General features: G+C 40.2%; 1 protein-coding gene across 2 annotated transcripts in view; it reads right to left on the reverse strand.

The window, feature by feature from the left end:
• Positions 1-5802, reverse strand: part of LOC124544611 (phosphatidylinositol 4-kinase alpha) — a 203249-nt gene extending 197447 nt beyond the window's left edge. For both annotated transcript variants that reach the window (XM_047123207.1, XM_047123208.1), the window contains exons 1-3: positions 5640-5802; positions 5350-5563; positions 5083-5262 (exon numbers count right to left, since the gene is read on the reverse strand). In XM_047123207.1, coding sequence (XP_046979163.1) covers positions 5083-5262; positions 5350-5563; positions 5640-5729 — 484 coding nt within the window. In that variant the 5' untranslated portion in view covers positions 5730-5802. The remainder of the gene's footprint in view (positions 1-5082; positions 5263-5349; positions 5564-5639) is intronic.
• Between the last annotated feature and the right edge of the window lie 11315 nt (positions 5803-17117).

Here is a 17117-nt window from a genome sequence, read left to right on the forward strand (position 1 = left end):
GAAGGAAGACAAGGATTTCTGGTCAGATGAGTATCGGGTAATATCAACAGCAGCAGAAAATGGTATAACAGGTGTAGGATTCGTTATGAATAGGAAGGTAGGGCAGAGGGTGTGTTACTGTTAACAGTTCAATGACTGGGTTGTTCTAATCAGAATCGCCGGGAGACCAACACCGACGACAATAGTTCAGGTATACATGCCGACGTCGCAAGCTGAAGATGAACAGATAGAGAAAGTGTATGAGGACATTGAAAGGGTAATGCAGTATGTAAAGGGGGGAAAAAATCTAATAGTCATGGGCAACTGGAATGCAGTTGTAGGGGAAGGAGTAGAAGAAAAGGTTACAGGAGAATATGGGCTTGGGACAAGGAATGAAAGAGGAGAAAGACTAATTGAGTTCTGTAACAAGTTTAAGCTAGCAATAGCGAATACCCTGTTCAAGAATCACAAGAGGAGGAGGTATACTTGGAAAAGGCTGGGAGATATGGGAAGATTTCAATTAGATTACATCATGGTCAGACAGAGATTCCGAAATCAGATACTGGATTGTAAGGCGTACCCAGGAGCAGATATAGACTCAGATCACAATATAGTAGTGATGAAGAGTAGGCTGAAGTGCAAGACATTAGTCAGGAAGAATCAATACGCAAAGAAGTGGGATACGGAAGTACTAAGGAATGACGAGATACGTTTGAAGTTCTCTAACGCTATAGATACAGCAATAAGGAATAGCGCAGTAGGCAGTACAGTTGAAGAGGAGTGGACATCTCTAAAAAGGGCCATCACAGAAGTTGGGAAGGAAAACATAGGTACAAAGAAGGTAGCTGCGAGGAAACCATGGGTAACAGAAGAAATTTTCAGTTGATTGATGAAAGGAGGAAGTAAAAAAAGGTTCCGGGAAAATCAGGAATACAGAAATACAAGTCACTGAGGAATGAAATAAATAGGAAGTGCAGGGAACCTAAGACGAAATGGCTGCAGGAAAAATGTGAAGATATGATTGTCGGAAGGACAGACTCAGCATACAGGAAAGTCAAAACAACCTTTGGTGAGATTAAAAGCAATGGTGGTAACATTAAGAGTGCAACGGGAATTCCACTGTTAAATGCAGAGGAGAGAGCAGATAGGTGGAAAGAATACATTGAAAGCCTCTATGAAGGTGAAGATTTGACTGATGTGATAGAAGAAGAAACAAGAGTCGATTTAGAAGAGATAGCGGATCCAGTATTAGAATCGGAATTTAAAAGAGCTTTGGAGGACTTAAGGTCAAATAAGGCAGAAGGGATAGATAACATTCCATCAGAATTTCTAAAATCATTGGGGAAAGTGGCAACAAAACGACAATTCACATCGGTGTGCAGCACATATGAGTCTGGCGACATACCATCTGACTTTCGGAAAAGCATCATCCACACAATTCCGAAGACGGCAAGAGCTGATATGTGCGAGAATTATCGCACAATCAGCTTAACAGCTCATGCATTGAAGCTGCTTACAAGAATAATATACAGAAGAATGGAAAAGAAAATTGAGAATGCGCTAGGTGACGATCAGTTTGGCTTTAGGAAAAGTAAAGGGACGAGAGAGGCAATTCTGACGTTACGGCTAATAATGGAAGCAAGGCTAAAGAAAAATCAAGACACTTTCATAGGATTTGTCGACCTGGAAAAAGCATTCGACAATATAAAATGGTGCAAGCTGTTCGAGATTCTGAAAAAAGTAGGGGTAAGCTATAGGGAGAGACGGGTCATATACAATATGTACAACAACCAAGAGGGAATAATAAAAGTGGACGATCAAGAACGAAGTGCTCGTATTAAGAAGGGTGTGAGACAAGGCTGTAGCCTTTCGCCCCTGCTCTTCAATCTGTACATCGAGGAAGCAATGATGGAAATAAAAGAAAGGTTCAGGAGTGGAATAAAAATACAAGGTGAAAGGATATCAATGATACGATTCGCTGATGACATTGCTATCCTGAGTGAAAGTGAAGAAGAATTAAATGATCTGCTGAACGGAATGAACAGTCTAATGAGTACACAGTATGGTGAGAAAGACGAAGGAAATGAGAAGTAGTAGAAATGAGAACAGCGAGAAACTTAACATCAGGATTGATGGTCAAGAAGTCAATGAAGTTAAGGAATTCTGCTAACTAGGCAGTAAAATAACCAATGACGGACGGAGCAAGGACATCAAAAGCAGACTCGCTATGGCAAAAAAGGCATTTCTGGCCAAGAGAAGTCTACTAATATCAAATACCGGCCTTAATTTGAGGAAGAAATTTCTGAGGATGTACGTCTGGAGTACAGCATTGTATGGTAGTGAAACATGGACTGTGAGAAAACCGGAACAGAAGAGAATCGAAGCATTTGAGATGTGGTGCTATAGACGAATGTTGAAAACTAGGTGGACTGATAAGGTAAGGAATGAGGAGGTTCTACGCAGAATCGGAGAGGAAAGGAATATGTGGAAAACACTGATAAGAAGAAGGGACAGGATGATTGGACATCTGCTAAGACATGAGGGAATGACTTCCATGGTACTAGAGGGAGCTGTAGAGGGCAAAAACTGTAGAGGAAGACAGAGATTGGAATACGTCAAGCAAATAATTGAGGACGTAGGTTGCAAGTGCTACTCTGAGATGAAAAGGTTAGCACAGGAAAGGAATTCGTGGCGGGCCGCATCAAACCAGTCAGTAGACTGATGGGGGAAAAAAAAAGTATGTATTGCATGTGTATTTCTGTGCATAACTGTGTGGGTTCTTCTATATAAAAATTGCTGTTATTGCACTTTTTTATGGATTTTTTGGTTGGGTTGTTAGATGTTGGTAATTATTGTGTTGGACTGTGAGCAGCAGGTATCATGCAGCTTGTTTTATCCACATCGATATTCATCATACAAGCCAGTTCTGGTTTTGTGGTACCATGGACAGGTCAACTGTTGCTGATATTGCCTTTTGTTAGTTTTTGCACTTTTTGCTTAGTGTATTGGCTTTATTTATAGCATTTTGCAGCGCAAACTTTTTTATAGTATAAGTATATATATGGAGTCCGATTGTCAATACCGTGCTAGGTCTTTTTTTAAATTTTTTTACTAGGTGTGTACTACAATTTCTTTTAGGATTTCTGTATTGGTATCAGTATTTTACGTTGAGCCACACAGTTTAGCTCTGTTTCCTGAATGAGGTACAATATGAGGTACTGATAGAAGCAAAGCTGAGTGACTGGGTCATGAGTCACACTCAGGTAGCTCAGTTGCCCAAGCACATGCTCACAAAAGGCAAAGGTCGAAGGTTTGAGTCCCAGTCGGGCACATCATTTTGATCTGCCAGAAAGTTTGTATCTCTGGTTGTCAATACTTTTATGATATCTTTCACAATATGACAATAGGCATGTAGTACAATTTATTTTAGGATTTCTATATCCTGTTTATCTTTGCTGCATTTGTATATTTTCTAATTCATGTGATTTTGCACTAATTGTGTTCAATTTTAGTTTGTCCCATTAGTCCTGTCAGCTTCAACATTTAGCCTATTATAAATAATTTGTACAACTGTGTACTTGATGGTAACATTTTCAAATCATGGAAAAGTTTAAGGGTACTGGTCACAATCAAATTTGTGTGGCGTTCTGGGCTTGGTAGGATTTCACTGATCAAGGCCAGCAGGTGATACTAGAGTTATTTATTCATCTTGCCATCAGAGTACAAAATTCTATTCTACACCTGGGACAAGGAGCAAAGTGTACATGAAAATTATTTATGTGCCTATATTATGATTATGTACATCACAGTTCCATTAAAACTGGTTTTTATCATTCAGCAACAATGTACGTGGAAATGAGTAAGAATTCCAAGTTCCTTAAAATGGTATCTGTAATATGCACAATTATCTACTTGATACAATATCCTTATTGCTCACTTCTGCTGTACATACACTTAGTTTAGTTTAAGTGCACTGTCCCAGAAGGTAATTCCTTGACAACAGGGAGTGAAACTATGCAAAATTAGCCAATACCCTTGTCGTAAGGTAAACACAATGGAAGGTGTTTCTAAGAGAACATGCTGAAATAAGCTTCTTCATTAGTTTATCGATCTGTTGACTCCATTTTAATTTGTTATCTGGCTCAAGCCCGCTAAATTTTACTAGCCATGCTTCATTCAGTAAATGACAATTAACATCTACTGGTAGTGCTGAATGTCATTACTGCTTGTCTGAAATTGCATGAGATTAAGACTTGAATAGTCTTTTCAGCTATCAACTAAGTTGTGTCCACTACGACTTAGTTTTGATGCTTGATTATTATGCTTGTGTCCTCATAAAACATTCTAGTCTTTGAACTGCCCTTTAAAGCCATTGGTATGCCATTAATATAGATCAGAAACAAGAGTAGGCCCAGTAATGAACCCTAATAACTGGTACAATGGGCAGGACCTTCTGCCACACATTTTGAATTGGTTTGCAGAGTATGGATGTAGATGCAAATCAGGGCTTCTCACATGATGCACCACATGACACAATCTTCATGCTAGGCTGAGTAGAATTCTCAACAATGTGGCTGATGTCATCCTCCATTGTATAACTGAGTTTATGGTCCAAACTGTTATCTACAACCTCTAGAATTACTACTTGATCTTATTTTCCAGATCATAAACGTAACTTGCCCCTTATACCTCTTACTGTCAAACTGCTTTGAAACTTCTTCAGATGTTCGAATGCTTTTGTCCTCCACCTGCAAGGCACTGAAGTTAATGGAGACAGCTAGGCTGATTAGTTAGACTTGCAATGCCTGCTGGATCTTTTTGCTGATTTCAAAGGACTGGCTGTAAAGGTTTAGACCGAACATTACTACTGCAAAATATAGCACATAACACTGCTAACTCTTCTTGCACCACCGCCAAATCAGCTCGAAGTATCAAGATAAAATGAAACTATTGACCTCCATGTCTAGCTTTCTGCCACATAGGCCTACTTAATACTTCTCTGAACTACAGGACCTGAATGTTTAGAATGACTGGGTTAACCGCTAAAGTGAACAAATATTTGATTTATTAATAATCAAATACAACCATCAACGCATCACTTACGTTTTGCCGTTGATCCCCGAGGTGGAGTCTGTTCTTTGTAGCTCCTGCACAAGTTCGTAAGCACTCCAAGAAAGTCAACTTGAGTCGCTATGATCTCATCTCGTACGGCTTCATATTTCGCTGCAACGTCTGACAGGAGTGTGTTTAAGCAGAAACTAAATCTTTCTGCTACTGGTACTTCTACATGGAGGATTGAACAAGAAAGTCATTTATTACAGTCATTACAGAACACGAATAGAAAGTAACAACCATGACAACTATTCTTACTTTCCGTAGATGAAGTGCGCACTTCATCTAACCAGACTGCTTTCGCGAGACCCTTCAGCAACCTTACAAAATACGGTAGAATCCTATCCTTGTGCTGGAAATTTGATTCCAAAAAATAAAGACCCAAAGCAATGACCGCATCTTGTCCCCTCTGATCAAGACGAAATATCCCTTGTGCATTTTCTTGAGGGCACAACGCAAACAGTGTGTTCACCTGAAATTAAAAATAACAACTGTATTGACGAAAATCCACAGCAGACGAATCAGTGGTACCTAAAGAAAACTCTTACTTTCTCCCATGGAGTATTTTTGATGGCGGCAAGGGACCTCGCCAAATGTTGCACAGTTTTTCTAAAAACATGTTTTTCCTCGCCAATCATTATGTTTAAATAATTCTACCGGTCCAGCAGCAGCAAATTTGTTTACAACCAACATCTACACCTAAACTGACATTTTGCAAGTCAAAGTTCTTCACTCACAAAAAGGTAAAGATAAGAAATAAAGTGGTCAAAGATTTACAACGATGTTTTTAATGTGTTATCAGATGTGTTTCTTCAGCGAACTCGGCAAGAGAATATTCAGTTTTTAAGATTTGCTTTTATTTTATTTTAATAACAAGACAGTAAAGGCCAATTCACACTGGCTGTCATGACACGTCAAAACATACCACAATACAATTCAAATGCAGGAATTCCACAAGCAGTCAACGTCACGTAAGGGTTTCTCGTCCAGAAAGTTTTGACAGTGTCGTCGCTATTAACATCGGAAATTAATTTAATTTTATTCCAGGATGGGATAATGGTAACGTAAAGTATCGACACAGTTACATAGCCTATAACATACACTTTATTCCGTAATTGACACAGGACAGTCTAAGTTTACAGTACCTGACATCAGCTATGAATAGCACTGTATGATCTTGGTGACAGAACCGTAGAGGGCAGGAATCTTTTGAAGGGTTGCATATCTATTGCACCAAATGTGTGTAAATGATGACAAGTCTGCCCTCCACGTCATATTTAAACTGACAGACCGCTTCAACGCCGCCAACATTTCACGATCGTAGGCGGCCACTTGGACTGATAATCCATCAGTTTACACGGAAATAAAAAAAAATGAAGGGCTCCTGAATGCCCGCCACTTCTTGCTACAGGATCGCACCCATGGCTAAGTCACTCACGTCCAACATAGTTGTCAATTGAGGGATAGGTAGTGGATGCCCTAAAGTTGTGGCACGTACGAGACAGTCTTTAAACCGAAGGGCGCCATGATGACCACCTTTGAATATCCTCCTTACTCATGAGTATCTGTAGGTCTGTTTTGCAATCTAAGATGTTGAAAACCGAGGTGCCCACAAGGTGAAGTCTTTAATTTTGGGGCCAGGTAGCTATCAATGACTGTGTGGGTATTCAAGGCCTTATAGTCTCCACTTAGCCTAAATATTACTATCTTCCTTGAGCACTAATTTGATGGGAAAAGCCCATGAACTATCAGGTCACATGAGTCCAACTTGCAGTAATTCATTAACAGCAGTTTTTGCCAACACAGAGCTTGTCTGGTGGTAACCACTGTGGTCTGAAGCAGACAGGAGGGCCCCGGGTGCTAGTAATCTTGTGCACCATCTCACTGTATGCGGCGCAAACTATATTTGTGACTGCATGGTGGGGATGGTAACACACTCAGATGATGTGAATGGAAGATGAATAGGACATATATTACTAACCTGAGCTGGACGTGGATGCAGTATTGTCATGCATGCTGTGATGGTAGGTGTTCCTACTGTACAGCTATCTGGTTGAGTTGCTGTATTGGAATCAGTTGAAACAGATGGATGAGACTGTTGCGTCAGGGTAGACGTCAGGTAGTGTTGTGTGATTGCAAGTTCATCCAACACTGTGTGAATGATTCACTGTATGGTTTCACTTTCATTCTGTAGGCATTGCAGCTCTAACCTTGTGTCGAAATAATGCTGTTGCAGTTCTTACAGTTGGGCCAGTAACGCAACACAGCTGTGCAGGTATCGTTGACCTTCGTCAGTCATGTCATAATACTGAATGCTTTTCGAGAAAGGGACAGTAGAAGCCCACCATGCCAGTGGGGTCCATAATCGATGACACCAGGCAGACATATAGAAGTGTCAGAGGAAGTCAACCACCAGCACCAGTTCGGTGACATCTGCAAAGAGGAAATTCCACAAAAACAACTCCTCAGAGCCAAGAAAGAGATGCAGATCGATAGACGGTAATAGAGGAGTCATTCGCCACATGGAGATGGATGGCAGGTATATTGTTCATTGCTGGAAAACGTCCATGGGGCGAGGTACTCAATTCTAAATCTACGTCAATGAGAAAGTATTGTTCATGTACATCGTAAAAGATGCAGAGTCCATCACTCTGGTGAAGAGGCAGTGTGTAAGGTGCTTCATCGATATATAGCAAGGTAAGGTGATTTGAACTGTCGAACCAGTGTGACTATTGCAGATCACATTTTGCTTTGTCAATTGTCCACTGTTGCAAGCTGTGTCACCAAACTGCATGTGGCACCAACAGAGCTGTTCACACACAGAAATGTCAATGCATTAGGCATGGGTGCCGGTTGTGTGAATGTTTCTTATGGTTGGCTGAAGGTCTTCATCAGCTGTGGCGGAGCTGACATCACATTTGGCACTGTTTGGGTGTGATTGGTCTGGTCTGGCCGCACCTACTCAGTTGGCAAGGGGTAGCTGCTGTGAGTCATGGTTGTTTATATATTGACAGTGTTACAAAACAGGAAAAATCCTGTCTGCCAATATTAATTTGCTTGCCAATGATTCATACATACGTGAACTCATCAGCAGCTGTACTTGAGTTTGGAGCCTGACGATCCATAGAGTCCAAACTGTGCTATCAGGCATGTGGATAACATCCACCAATGTACATAATCAGCATCAAATTTGTGAAGGCATCCTGCTGCCCATGTGCTCATCACAAATTACTTGTCTTAATTGCTGCTCTGATGTCTGTGAAAGATGTTGGAGTAGTGCAGACTTCACAGCACTGTATTTGTTGCTATATGAGGGTATCAGAATAATATTACTGATTGTATCAGCATATTCAGTAAGGTTCTGAGCAAAATAATGGATTTTGCAACGTCGTCAAGAGGCCATGTGCGGCCAGAAAGCACTCAGAAATGATGAACCAATCACAGACTAGTGTGGTCAGAATGGAGGCAGCTTAAGTTGTGAACCAAAATGGGCAGGAAAGTCACTCATGCATATCTGGAGAGCCATGGTGGATGAGTTCACAGGATCCGCTCATAGTGCAGGTTAAGTTCAGTAGCATGTGATGCAGTATGAAGTGGTTGACCAACACTGGACATGGTATGGTAGGCATGTCATCATTAGTGTACAATTGAGAATTTGTATGTCCAACAAACTGGCATTTAGTACTGGAATGGTATGCATGTGAAGTAAAGTCTGGAACAAAATAACCCAATAGATTGCATTAGGGATACATTGTTCAGTACCGTACTAAGAGAGATCATTTTCTTGATGCCAAAATCATCGGCTGCTGAGTATTTCCCACGAAGCACTAAACACATCTCTAGGAATTTAGGTGTTCTGCAGTTGCAAGCTGGCTCCATTGTCGATGTGTGGTAATTAAGCTGGAAATGAAGAAGCATTCAAATGAACTGTGCGCATTCACTATGGGTAACCAACGTAAATTTTACCCCAGGATGGGATAATGGTAAAGTTAGTACTGACACATTTACCTATAACATGCACTTTATTCCATAATCGACAAATAACGAATACGTGACTAAGTTGACAGCAGGTGTGAAGCACAATGAATCATAGATCCTTATATTTGACACCAGGCTGCTGTTGCTAGTCATAGAGTTTCCTCATAGCTGGTGAGGTACCTCCATTAACCTACACTCACGGAAAAAAGTTGCAGCATCAAGAAGGAGTTCTGTGAAATAGACGACAGTTGGTAGGCGTGTTTTGATTCAAATTTCGCGCCAATCGTGTAAGAGTGGCGCTAGTAACGACACTATGAGGATGCAAGTCAGGTTTGCTTTAAATAACGTCTTAACGGTCGTCAGTGCTAGTTATCTTTGAGATTGGACGTGGCTAGTTGATGTTAAGGCCCGTCCACACGCAACGATCTGTCTGCGCAAATGTCTGCGCACATCACATCTGCGCAGACAGATCGTTGCGTGTGAACAGAAGATTTGCACCAACCTGAGGTGTGTGCAAACCTGGAAGTTGGAGTTGGAGGTTTGAGCGAAACCTCTCAAATCTGTCGGTTCAAACCACATCTGCGCAGACAAGTTGGAGCGTGTGGACAGGAGATCGTCGCAAATCTGGCGCGAAACAGCTGTTTGCTCAGTCTAGTGTTTGTATTTGTGTGCACAGGGCATTAAAATGGCTGATAATCGTCAGTGTTCTCGAGAGTTTGTAAGTGAATTCATTGAAATATACAGAAACCACCCATGTTTGTGGAAGATTAAAAGTAAAGAATATAGTGGCAGAGACAAAAAGACAGCAGCATACAATGCTCTAATTGAAAAATTGCGGGCAGTTGGCGCCTCGGCAAACAGAGAAACGGTAATAAAATAATAATTTCGTTGCGAACTGGCGAAATTATTTGCGGATGGATGTCGAAACTTATAATTATCTCTTAAAGCATGTAACCCCTCATGTGAAGCTATTTACGCTTTCCTGAAAGATGAGTTCATGAAGGCAAGTCAAGTAAATTAGTCTGTCAGCGAACTGTTTACCGAAAAGAGTTATCCAAAGTTCAGAAATCTAGAAGATCTGGTGTAGGAGTAGATCAAGTATACCAGCCAACGTTATGGTATTTTGATCTACTTGGCTTTCTTAGTGATCAAGAAACGCCAAAACCAAGCAGGAGTACAATTGAAGATGAAATTGGAGTGCCAATGTGCGAGGAAATGGAACACGAGGTTATGTAAAACAAAACAGGTTCGCCCTGCAACTCTCGCAGTAAATTTACGTGACAAAACTGCTTTCGCTTTAGCAGCCACTGTCTGCACCATTTTGACCGCTTTCTCTGTTTCCTGCGGTTGGTCTGAATGTTTTTTTGCAACACAGGTTGCGAACACAGACCACAACAGAACTTCCTCCATTTCTATTTTTCAAAATAACTGAATTAAATTTTGACGTTTTCGGGGAGCGTAGTCGCTTGCCACTGATATTTCTTTTCTACACCGACAGATGGCGGGCGAGTAGTAGATTGGGGTTTGTGTCGTGTGAACACACCACATTTGCAGCGATCTTTTGCATGTACAGACATCTGCGCCGATGTCTGCGCAGACAGATCGTTGCGTGTGGACCGGGCTTTAAGGCCCGTTCACACGCAACGATCTGTCTGCGCAAATGTCTCTGCACATAACATCTGCGCAGACAGATCGTTGCGTGTGGACAGAAGATTTGCACCAACCTGAGGTGTGTGCAAACCTGGAAGTTGGAGTTGGAGGTTTGAGCGAAACCTCTCAAATCTGTGGGTTCAAACCACATCTGTGCAGACAAGTTGGAGCGTGTGGACAGGAGATCGCCGCAAATCGGGCGCGAAACAGCTGTTTGTTCAGTCTAGTGCTTGTATTTGTGCGCACAGGGCATTAAAATGGCTGATACTCGTCGGTGTTCTCGAGAGTTTGTAAGTGAATTCATTGAAATATATAGAAACCTCCCATGTTTGTGGAAGATTAAAGTAAAGAATATAGTGACTGAGACAAAAAGACAGCAGCATACAATGCTCTAACTGAAAAATTGCGGGTATTATTTCACTCAACTCTTGTTTCGATATTGCAGTTGAAAATTCCCAAATCCTTGCAGCTCCTTCCTGTTGCTAGGAATCTTAATGTTACCGCCAGCCGTTCATAAGGAGAAATTGCCCTTCTCTATACAAGTATTTTTTCTCGTAATATGAGGGGTTACAAGCTTTAAGAGATAATTATAAGTTTCGACATCCATCCGCAAATAATTACGCCAGTCGTTAGGTTCGCCCTGCAATTCTCGCAGCAAATTTATGTGAGAAAACTGCTTTCGCTTTAGCAACCACTGTCTACACCATTTTGACCGCTTTCTCTGTTTTCTGCGGTTGGTCTGAATGTTTTTTGCAACACAAGTTGCGAACACAGACCACAACAGAACTTCCTCCATTTCTATATTTCAATATAACTGAATTAAATTTTTGACGTTTACGGGGAGCGTAGTCGCTTGCTACTGATTTCTTTTCTACACCGACAGATGGCGGGCGAGTAGTAGATTGGGGTTTGTGTCGTGTGAACACACCACATTTGCAGCGATCTTTTGCATGTACAGACATCTGCGCCGATGTCTGCGCAGAGAGATCGTTGCGTGTGGACCGGGCTTTAGTCATGCATACCTTTGGGTCTACAAAGACGCCATTATCAACACCTCACTGAGTTTGAACGAGGTCCTGTAAGAGGGCTATGAGAAGCTGGATTTTCCTTCTGTGTTGCTGTAGGACTTTGGTTGGCCACGTAGCACTACTGAGAGGTAAGACCACTGTGTTCAGCATATGGCTCTGGCGCATTGTAATGCATCTACAGCAATAATCTGAGCAGCAGTTGGCGGCACAGTGACACAACAAACTGCTAAAAATTGGTTATTTCAAGGACATCCTGTAGTATGCATTCCACTGATCCAAAATCACGGCCATTTGCTACTTCCGTGGTTTGAAGTTGGTACTCATTGGAGGGCACAGTGGAGATCTATTGTGTTTTTTGATGAAAGCTGGTTCAGCCACAGTGCCAGTGATGGCTGTGTGTAGGCTAGAAAGAGGCCAGTTGAGGGCCTGCAAGCAATCTGTGTGCCAGACACACTGGATCTACTCATGGAGTTACGGTCTGGGGTGCAATTTCGTATGACAGCAGTAGCGTTCCTGTGGTTTTCCCAAACACCCTGATTGCAAATTTGTATGTCAGTCTTCGATCTGTTGTCCTGCCCATTCAGGAACATCATTCCGAGGTAGTTTCCAACAGGATGACGCTCGCTCACACTTCGCTGTTGTAACCCAACATATTCTACAGAGTGTCGACATGCTGACTTGGCCTGCTCCATCATCAGATCTGTCTCCAGTCGAGCACATGCGAGACATCTTCGGATGACAACTCCAGCATCATTCACAGTCAGCATTAACCATCCATGTATTGAGCGACCAAGTGCAACAGTCATGGAACTGCATCCCACAAACTTACTTCCAACACCTGTACAACACAACGCAAGAATATTTGAATGCTTACATTCTACATTCTGGTGGTTACGAAGGTTATTCACATACCAGCATTTTACATTTGCATTGATTTGCCTCACCGTCGCATTAACCTGTGATCTCGAAATGTTAATCACTTACACATGTTACCTTGACAAATGTATTCGCAAAATATATTTTTGCCACACTCACGCATGCTATAATAGTGGATTTTGTGCTTTTGTTTATTCTTATTATTTATTTTTATTATCGCGCTTTTTTTTGGTGGCAATTGCAAATGTTCTATAAAGAGTTGGATATTTTTTCCATTGAGTGCTCTTCCACACACAAGGACAGACGTATGTAAGCGACAATTTTTCAGGTTTTACAATAAAAGTGCAGAGCTGACTGCCACACTGTAAATAAACAAGAACATAAGCTGATGAAGCAGTTTTCCTTAAATAACATTTTAAGAGAAAAAGTAAACTCTAGTGAAGGAATAAAATTCAGTTGTTTATGATGTTATCAATTTCATAAAGAAAAAAACATAATGAATAATCCAAACAGGCTCTATTTATCCCTTATACATATTGTTTGATGTGTTTGTTTACATATATTTTCTCTAGCAAATAAATGTCGACGTTTTAAGAGAATAATTCACTTCTCAACACTTGACCACACAAAACTGATCAAGAACATATGTTGAGAAGTTTGCTTTGCACATTAATAGAGTTTATTGTTACTATAACCTCAGTTCCAATACTATTCTCTGCCTTTTTGTATCACAGATGTTAACTCATAACCTTAGTTTCACCAGTACTGGGCTAAGTGAACTGAGATGACGCGATGTGCCATGACGAACAATGTTAATACACACTGATGTGATGGTGCTGTGATATGACTTGACGTGACAGCCAGTGTGAATTGGCCTTAATACTGGTATTCATGCTGAGCAGATTGTGGGTGTGTATCATTAGCTAAATTCTGTGGAGTTACGGAAAATGCGTGCTTTCATTGTGGTAGGAGATCATATGATGAAAGACTACAAGATGATTAGTGCTACTGCATTTCTATTCATAGAAAAATAATACAGAAAGAATGCAAAAATCCTGTGAAGTTATGTCGTAACTAGCGGTCTTCATAAGACAGAATAGAGATTACTGGTGGTACCTGTCAAGTACTGCTAAACAGAACGAAATTATGAAGATATTTTAGTTAAGATTCATGATTTTGTGATGGTATGGAAGGACAAATGGCATTGTAGGAAACACGAATAACCTGAAGCAGATCAATGGAGTAAATTCAAATTCATATTGTAAGATATATCCAATCCTATAACTCAGTAAATGAAGAGGTGACTTAATGATCCTTTGGAGGTTAATCTGTCATCACTCTGAAGCCAATATTCATGGCAGTTTACAGGAATATGCAGATCCACAGTAGATTTACAATCAGTTTTTATTGTGCTACAAGACTAACAAATATAGAGAAAATTGATTTTTTCCATATTGCATTGATCAACAATCCTGTTCCAGTATCAGAGATGATAGATTAAATTCAATTATGCATAGGAAACCTACATAAAGAAGTGAAAGAGCCTCATCATCCTCTAGATAGACTATTCACTAGACGAAATATTTTATTCTGTATGCCTAGTAGTCACAGATATCTCATCCATCTTCATGGGCGTTTAACATACCAGTTTTAAACCAATGCCATATGTTTAACGTATGATTTTTAACCAATTACGAAAGTGAAAGTACATCACTAATGGATTTTTATGGATTTATCACAGAGCCGCTTTCCCTTTTGTAATTGGTTGAAACCTGTCATATGTTAAACACTCTTGAAACTGTGTGAGATATCTGCCATATGGACTGAATGCAGCATTTTCTCTGCTGAATACCTCATGCAGATGATTATGAAGCCCTTTCACATCCTGAGATACTCTCTTCCTGCTTAAGCAATTTGGCCTGGCACTTCTGGTACTGGTAACGTGACTGCCCTGCAATGCAGTAAAGAGAACAGTTAACTTCACTATATTCGATATATTCATAATACCTCAAATATTTACTGTAATTATGTTTTAGCATTGCATGTTCCTGTAGAGTGACTCAATATTGGCATAAATGCACAGTAGTACAAACCAACTGGTTCTATAGAAAATTTAAAGACGTTTGTTGCGGCTGAACTACTCTGACTGATAAAATAGGAACAAAGTAGTGTAGCACATGTGTGGGAATCATGTGTAAAAAATGGTAAAAAACAAAATCTATTATATATGTGGAGGACATTACTGGAAGATAATGACCATAAGGCAGCCATAATAGGAACTGAGCAACATTATAGCCATATCAGGATTGTCATGCGCAAGTGGGCAGTGTGGAAGTTGTCTACGGGACTGATAACACTTCAAACAAATATCTGTTTACAATATGAAAATAAAAGCAGTTTTAGTGACAGGCAGAAGAAAATGTATTGTGAGTATGGTTGCTAATGCACAATCTGTGTTGTAGAATTGATGTTAGACGGATAGACTTTAGTTTTTAAACATATATTTCGCCTTATAAGACTAGGGCCTTTAGTTGCTTTGTATAACAATGGTATACAAGGAATTAGATCTTGTGGAGAAGCTGACTGCTGTGAATAAGACTAAGAAATAATACAGTAAGATTAGCAGGTGAGAGGCTGGCGAAAGCATATTATACAGAGGCAAGACAGGCGGGACATTTCAGTGGGTGGGGGGAGGGATAAAAATTATATTACTGGGTGTTTTTTCTGGAGTTATAAGGCTGAAATGTAGAAGTTGATGGAGTATGATTTAATATTCTGAATAGGTACGATAAGATGTGGACTGTATCTCATCTTACATTACAGTTTAGGAAGGGGATAGGTATTTTTAAAGTGAAAAGAGCTACTGATAACACCAGTAAGTAAGAAAATTATGTAGAAAATAGAATATGTGAATACCACATCACCTGCCCAGTCACTTCCACCCTAATGGAGCATAGGAAGCACTAATATGACAAAAAACTGTATGTTTCACAGATATCTTACTCAAATATTCATGTCGCCATGAGTTTTTATTACAGGATGTCCCACTCAAACCCCCCTGATTTCAAAGATCAAGGGAAAAAAACACAGGAGATACGACAATGAAAAATGCACCACATTGTAGAGCATCTCAAAGAATTTATGTAATTATCATCAATACACCTCTACATGTGAACCATTTGTAGCATGAAGAATATCGAGTCTATATTCAATTACTTGCCAAGTTCTTTGCAACATTTCCTCTATTATTGTGGCAATTGCATTAGTGATATAATGTCGCAACGTAGGAATATCGTCCACTTTGGTCGCATACACGCTGTCCTTCACGAATCCCCACATCAAGTTATCAAGTGGCGTAATGTTGGGTGAACGTGGTGGCCAGGAACTTGCGAACAGCTGTTGACCAAAGCTGTGGAGCTCCATCTTGATGAAAAATTATGTTGAGTTGCAATTCTTGTATCTGAGGGTAGACAAACTGCTCCAGAGTGTCCAGCTACACTGACCCATTCACCGTTTGTTCCGCAAAGAAGAACAGTCCAAGAATCCTGTCGTGCATTAGCTCCGAACCAGATGTTTAGCTTCGGGCTGTCATGAACATGTTCAATGACAACATGCGGATTTTGCGAACCCCAAATCCGAACATTATGCCTGTTAACCCTTTCTGATAAATGAAAGGTTGCCTCATCTGAGAATAAACATTTTTCCAGGAAGCCGACATCCATATCAATATGCTGCAGCATATCTGCAGCAAATATTGAAGCAGTAAATAATGCTAACATGTCTTTTTCAGCACCAGCAAAACATTTCAATATTCCAGGTAATACGCTAAAATGAAGAGTTCTAGGGAAAAACAGATGTGCAGTTGGCAGTAAGAAGGTTATGGGCAGCTTAAGGGCAGTGTTCAGTGAAGAACAAGAGCAAGAAATCCTTAATTAAATTTTTGAAATAGAAAAGAACTTTTATGGAATTACAGTGAATGACCTGAGGCAATCAGCATTCCAGTTAGCAGAGCACAACAAAATCCCACATTGTTTTAAAAAAGAGTCTGAAATGGCAGGCAAAGACTGGGTAGGTAAGATGTCAGAGCTGTAAATTCTGGACTAATGAACTGTGTGCTCGATGTGATGAGAACGATGACAACTTCATGAGCAAATTTTGTACATGGCTTAATATTGTTTCTGAGTGGATAAATAGTGATTGAATTAGATTGAAATAGTAACCGTTAATGAATTATTTATTTCTCTGTTGATATCATTAGGAACTGTTGACCTTTTTGTGCCAATAATGAATTGTAACATGTTTCTTTCTAATTTATGTTATTGTTCCCCTAACAATAATCAATGGTGAAACAAAAACTATAAGCCTACTCATTTCTTTAAAACTAAACAATCTATTGGGAACGGTTGCAAGGTTCTGACCACTTTACCCCCATTATGGAGGGAAAAGTGGCCACTATGCAAGCATTCAGAAAAACGTTTATATATTCTATAAAAT

This window comes from Schistocerca americana, chromosome 8, assembly GCF_021461395.2.
Source record: "Schistocerca americana isolate TAMUIC-IGC-003095 chromosome 8, iqSchAmer2.1, whole genome shotgun sequence".
In the NCBI taxonomy this organism is placed as follows: Eukaryota; Metazoa; Arthropoda; class Insecta; order Orthoptera; family Acrididae; genus Schistocerca; species Schistocerca americana.